The sequence below is a fragment of the Otolemur garnettii genome, unplaced genomic scaffold (assembly GCF_000181295.1).
Source record: "Otolemur garnettii isolate 467f Iridium unplaced genomic scaffold, OtoGar3 scaffold00001, whole genome shotgun sequence".
In the NCBI taxonomy this organism is placed as follows: Eukaryota; Metazoa; Chordata; class Mammalia; order Primates; family Galagidae; genus Otolemur; species Otolemur garnettii.
The window spans coordinates 19,475,570-19,481,209 of NW_003852396.1; the positions used below are offsets into that span (position 1 = coordinate 19,475,570).

General features: G+C 39.4%; 1 protein-coding gene across 1 annotated transcript in view; it reads right to left on the minus strand.

The window, feature by feature from the left end:
* ANKRD42 (ankyrin repeat domain 42) overlaps positions 1-5,640 on the minus strand; it is a 54,387-nt gene that overhangs the window by 34,332 nt on the left and 14,415 nt on the right. Inside the window, exons 5-6 of the mRNA XM_023511944.1 lie at positions 3,862-3,981; positions 2,576-2,711 (exon numbers count right to left, since the gene is read on the minus strand). Of these exons, the coding sequence (XP_023367712.1) occupies positions 2,576-2,711; positions 3,862-3,981 (256 nt within the window). The remainder of the gene's footprint in view (positions 1-2,575; positions 2,712-3,861; positions 3,982-5,640) is intronic.

Below are 5,640 nucleotides of genomic sequence, written 5' to 3' on the forward strand. Positions count from 1 at the left end.
CTAACCCGAGTGAGAACAGCCCACATCACAAAGTCCCAAAGTTGCAAATGTAGATGTAGAGAGAGGAAAACTTATACACTCTTGGTGGGACTGCAAACTAATACAACCCCTTTGGAAAGAAGTATAGAGAGTCTTCAAAGAACTCAAATTAGACCTCCCATTTGATCCTGCAATCCCATTACTAGGCATCTACCCATAAGAAAAAAATCATTTTATCATAAGGACATTTGCATTAGATTGTTTATCACAGCTCAATTTACAATCGTCAAGATATGGAAACAACCTAAATCCTCATCAACCCAGGAATGGATTAACAAATTGTGGTATATGTATACCAAAGAATACTATTCAGCCTAAAAAATTATGGAGGCTTTACAACTTTTTTATTAACCTGGATGGAGGTGAATCACATTCTTCTTAGTAAAGGATCACAACAATGGAAAGGCAAATACACAATGTACTCAATACTAATATGAAGTCAGTAGACCATCTAATACCCACACAAGAGAAAAACTCAATCCAATTCAAGTAGGATGGAGGGTGCATGAAGGAGGGAGAAAGGGGAGGAGGAGAGGGTACTGGTGTGCTCCCACTTACTGGGTACAGTATAAGGGTATATGATACATCTTTTGGGTGTGGGACACAACTACAAGAGGGGCTCTACCTAACGGATGCAAAGATTATAACTTAACTGTTTGTACCCTCACATTAACCTGCAATAAATAAACAAAACAAAAAGTAAAAAGAAGAATGAGAGAAAAACTCACTTTCAGATACACAAAAATTAAGATTGCATGCCAACAGACTTTCACTACACAAACACTAAAACATGCATTTTATAACGAAGAAAATGATCACAGAAGTAGTGTAAAGTTGGGTCCCCGATCCCTGTGCTGCAGACCAGTGTATGTTCTTGGCTTGTTAGGAACTAGGCTGTACAGCAGGATGTGGGGGGCAGGAGAACAAGTGACCAGGGAACAGTGTCCCCCATTACTCCCCAATGTTCCTATCACTGCCTAAGCTCCACCTCCTGTCAGATCAGCAGCGTTAGATTCTCATAGGAGCGTGAACCCCACAGTAAACTGCGCATGCGAGGGAGGGATCGAGGGATCTAGGTTGTCTGCTTCCTGTGACTCTAAATGCCTGATGAGGTGGAGCTGAGGCACTGATGCTAGTGATAGGAAATGGCTGCAAATACAGATTATCTTTAGCAGAGAGGCTTGACTGCACAGAGATCATGATAAATCAATTGCTTGCAGACTCATACCAAAACCCTATCATTAAGAGCCAAGTGACAATTCAGCTGCCTCTGGTTATAATCTACAACACACTTCAGGAGTCAAAGCCTCCCATTACCCTCAGATGAGACCAGCTACTTGCAGAAAAATAAGCTCGGGCTCCCACTGATTCTGCATTACAGTAAATTGTATAATTATTTTATCATATATTACAGTGTGATAATAGAAATAAAGTATATGATAAATATAATGTGATTAAAATTATCCTGAAACAATCCTCCCACCCCAGTCTATGAAAAAATTATCTTCCATGAACTCAATCCTGGGTGCCAAAGAGTTTGGTGACCACTGGTATAAAAAGAGATAGATGAGGCCAGGGAAGTGGGTAGGAGTCAAATTATGAAGGTAGAGCATGCTACGCTAAGGAATCAGAGGCTCCGCAGAGATCCAGGAAGGTTCTAAACAGCAAAGTGATTTGATTATACCTGTTCATATTATTCTGTCTGGCTTTCCCCTTCATGTTTTTGGCTCTTTAAGATATAATACAAATGTCATTTTCACTCCAATCTCACTATGATATATCCCACTCCTAAATTTCTACAGCACTTCTTAAAGAAGATAGGATACTTAGAACTTAGGTCTCAAATGGCCAACTTATGACATTTAGACAACTAAAGTAGTAAATCAGCTCAAATACTTCAGTATCCCCCATTTATACAGTGTTGTTTAAAATATAAAAAAGTTGTCCGTGGGGCAGAGAAGTCTGAAGTTAAGAAATAAGAACACTATAAACAGATAAAAGAAAGACCTGGTGGGAAGAGAATATCTTGTTTAATTTTGCCAATTTCTTTTTTGCTGATATGGTGCCAGAAAAAAAAATCAATCACATGGGGGATACGCAACAAAGGTGTGATGTAAGATAAAAATGTTCATGTCGGCTCGGCGCCTACAGCTCAACCGGCTAAGGCGCCAGCCACGTACACCTAAGGTGGCGGGTTCGAATCCCCAGCCCGGACCTGCCAAACAACAATGATGGCTGCAACCAAAAAATAGCCGGGCGTTGTGGCGGGCGCCTGTGGTCCCAGCTACTTGGGAGGCAGAGGCAGGAGACTCGCTTGAGCCCAGGAGTTGGAGGTTGCTATGAGCTGTAATGCCACGGCACTCTACCCAGGGGGACAGCTTGAGGCTCTGTCTCAAAAAAAAAAATGTTCATGTCAACATATTTACTACTTCGTTTTAGAAGGAATTAACAGAATGGTAAAGTTAGAATTTCTTAAACATTATCAAACATTTAAAAGTTTAACGAAAAACTAAAATATTCACTTTCTGTTGAATACCTGGAAGGTTCCCATTGCAGTCCACATCTTCTATGCTACATCCCCATTTAACAAGAAGTTGCAAACATCCAAGCCGCCCGTGAAAAGCTGCATAATGTACAGGTCTCCATTCTCTCTTATCAGTCATGCTGGGATCCTAGAGTTAACATTCACAAGGACTTCATTTCTTTCCATTCTATAGAGAAAACATTAAGTCTAGCAACTTAATTCTAATAAGAATTGGAAACTTAAAAATATAGTTTTAAGTGTATTTAAAACACTAAATACAATAGAAAAATTTACTGCAACCACTAATTTGAACATATGGGCTAATAAGACATTAGTGAACTTTTAAAAAATAGCCTTTTAAAAAAGAACTAGTCAAATTAAATAATTTTTTTTTTTTTTTTTTTTTGCAGTTTTGGGCTGGGGCTAGGTTTGAACCCGCCACCCTCCGAGATACAGGGCCAGCGCCCTACTCCTTTGAGCCACAGGCACCGCCCCACATTAAATAATTTTTTAAAAAGAACTTAACTAGTCATTTTACTAATCACAGATTCCTAATGAATAGGATCATGCCTATAATCCCAGCACTCTGGAAGAACAAAGCAGGAGGACTGTTTGACCTAAGGCGTTTGAGACCAGCCTGAGCAAGTATGAGACCCTGTCTCTACTAAAAATAGAAAAATTAACTGGGCACGTTGGTGAGTGCCTAGAGTCCCAGGTACTGGGTAGGGTGAGACAGGAGGATCACCTGAACCCAGGAATTTGATGTTGCCATGAGCTAATGCCATAGCACTCTAGCCGAGGCAGGAGGGAGGGAAGGAGGGAAGGAAAAACATCATTGTACTAACTCTTACCATAATACCTTTCATATCAATAATAGGGTAATATTAAAAACAAACACTACAATAAACACTTCCAGAGGAATAAACCAATTTCTAAATTCATATGTGAAATAAGAGTTTCAAAGAAATACATAAGACAGAAATTCATAAAGATTTACAATCACCTGGTTAAAATTTGTTTAGAAGCTTCAGAATCTACCCAGTTAAACTTTGAACTGGTATGAAGAACCCAAAACCTTGGAAACACCTTGTAATACTAAACTGGCTGTTTTGGGGAAAAGGGAAATATCTCTGAATTATTGCTCCCATGTTTAAAGATGGAATAGCTAGAGAGAAAAATTAAATTACTTTTCCAAGTCACATTAGAGATTTAATAAGTCGGAAAGAGATAACCAGACTACCAAATGCTATCCTATCCTTGAGCTTATACATTAGCACACATTCACAGGAGTCCCTCACCACTCCACTTCGGAGCATCATTTGTAAAGTGAAAGAATGTCCATGAGTTGCAGCAAGATGTAAAGGAGTGCATCCACGATCATCTTGAGCTGTCAGATTTGCTCCATTGATTATAAGAGCCTAAAAATAAAGAAATGAAACAAGTTGACATGAACATACATGTTAAATCATAAGTGGAAATACAGATTTTTTTTAATGTTCTTATATATGTGCTACAAGCAAACTGTGAAAAAATGTTTGAGGTCTTTTTTTGTTGTTTTTAGAGACAGAGTCGCACTCTGTCACCCTCAGTAGAGTGTCGTGATGTCACAGCTCACAGCAACCTCCAGCTTTTGGGCTTAGGCAATTCTCTTGCCTCAGCCTCCTGAGTAGCTGGGACTACAGGCACCCACCACAACGTCTGGCTATTTTTTTGTTGTTGCAGTTTGGCTGAGGCCAGGTTTGAACCCACTACCCTCGGTATATGGCGCCAGCGCCCTACTCTATGAGCCAGAGGTGCCGCCCAAGGTCTTTTTTATATAGACCCTAGGAGACACTTATAATATCTGATTTATAATATTCTGATTTGAGCATGTACATACAAATTATAAGAACACTTTGCATGAGCAGAAATTAACAACCACTACAATACTTTACTGCTAAGCTAATAAAACTGAACTTTAAACATTCACTATTTTAAAAGCAGAATCTGCCAGATGTGGTGGCTCACACCTATAATCCTAGCACTCTGGGAAGCCAAAGCATGGATTGTTTGAGCTCAGGTATTCGAAACCAGCCTGAGCAAGACCAAGACCCCATCTCTAAAAATAGCTGGGCATCATGGTGGGTGCCTATAGTCCCAGCTACTTGGGAGGCTGAAGCAAGAGACTCACTTGAGTCCAACAGTTTGAAGTTGCTGTGAGCTATGATACTACAGCACACTACTGAGGGCAACAAAGTGAGACTCTGTCTAAATAAACAAATGCATAAGAATCTTTTATTAACTGCGTTTTGACTCAATGAAAGAATTTAATTATTAAAGTTACTAGATCTAAGTTCCAAATCAAGCTTCTAACTACATCTAACTACATTCCATGTGAATTTGCAATTGGTCCAGTTTCTAAATATAGGTTATATCATAAACACAGTACACCCCTCTACATAATATATAGAGTAAATGGTTTAAAAGAATTACTAGTACTCAACTTCAAGAGTAAGTACTATAAAGCTACAGTAATCAAGATAGTGTGTTATTGGCCAAAGAATAAACAAATGATTGATGGAACTGAATAAAGAATTCAGAAACTGACTTTTGACAAAGGATCAAAGGCAATATGATGGAGAAAAGATTGTCTTTCCAACAAATGTTGCTGGAAGAACTGAATATCCACATTCAAAAACAATGAAACTAAGCACACACTTTACACCCTTAAAAACATTAACTTTAAATGGTTCACAAATCTAAAACTATAAAACTCCTAGAAAATAGCACAGGTAAATAACACTAAGAATCTGTTTCCTAATCTATAAAAAGGGGAACTCATAGAATTGTTGTGTTAAGTGAGATGATGCATGGGAGACTATGACTGACACATAATAAATGTTCAATAATTGGCTCGGCACCTGTGGCTCAAGTGGCTAAGGCGCCAGCCACATACACCTAAGGTGCCGGGTTTGAATCCAGCCTGGGCCTGCCAAACAACAATGATGGCTGCAACCAAAAAACAGCCGGGGCATTGTGGCAGGCACCTGTGGTCCCAGCTACTTGGGAGGCTGAGGCAGGAGACTTGCTTGAGCCCA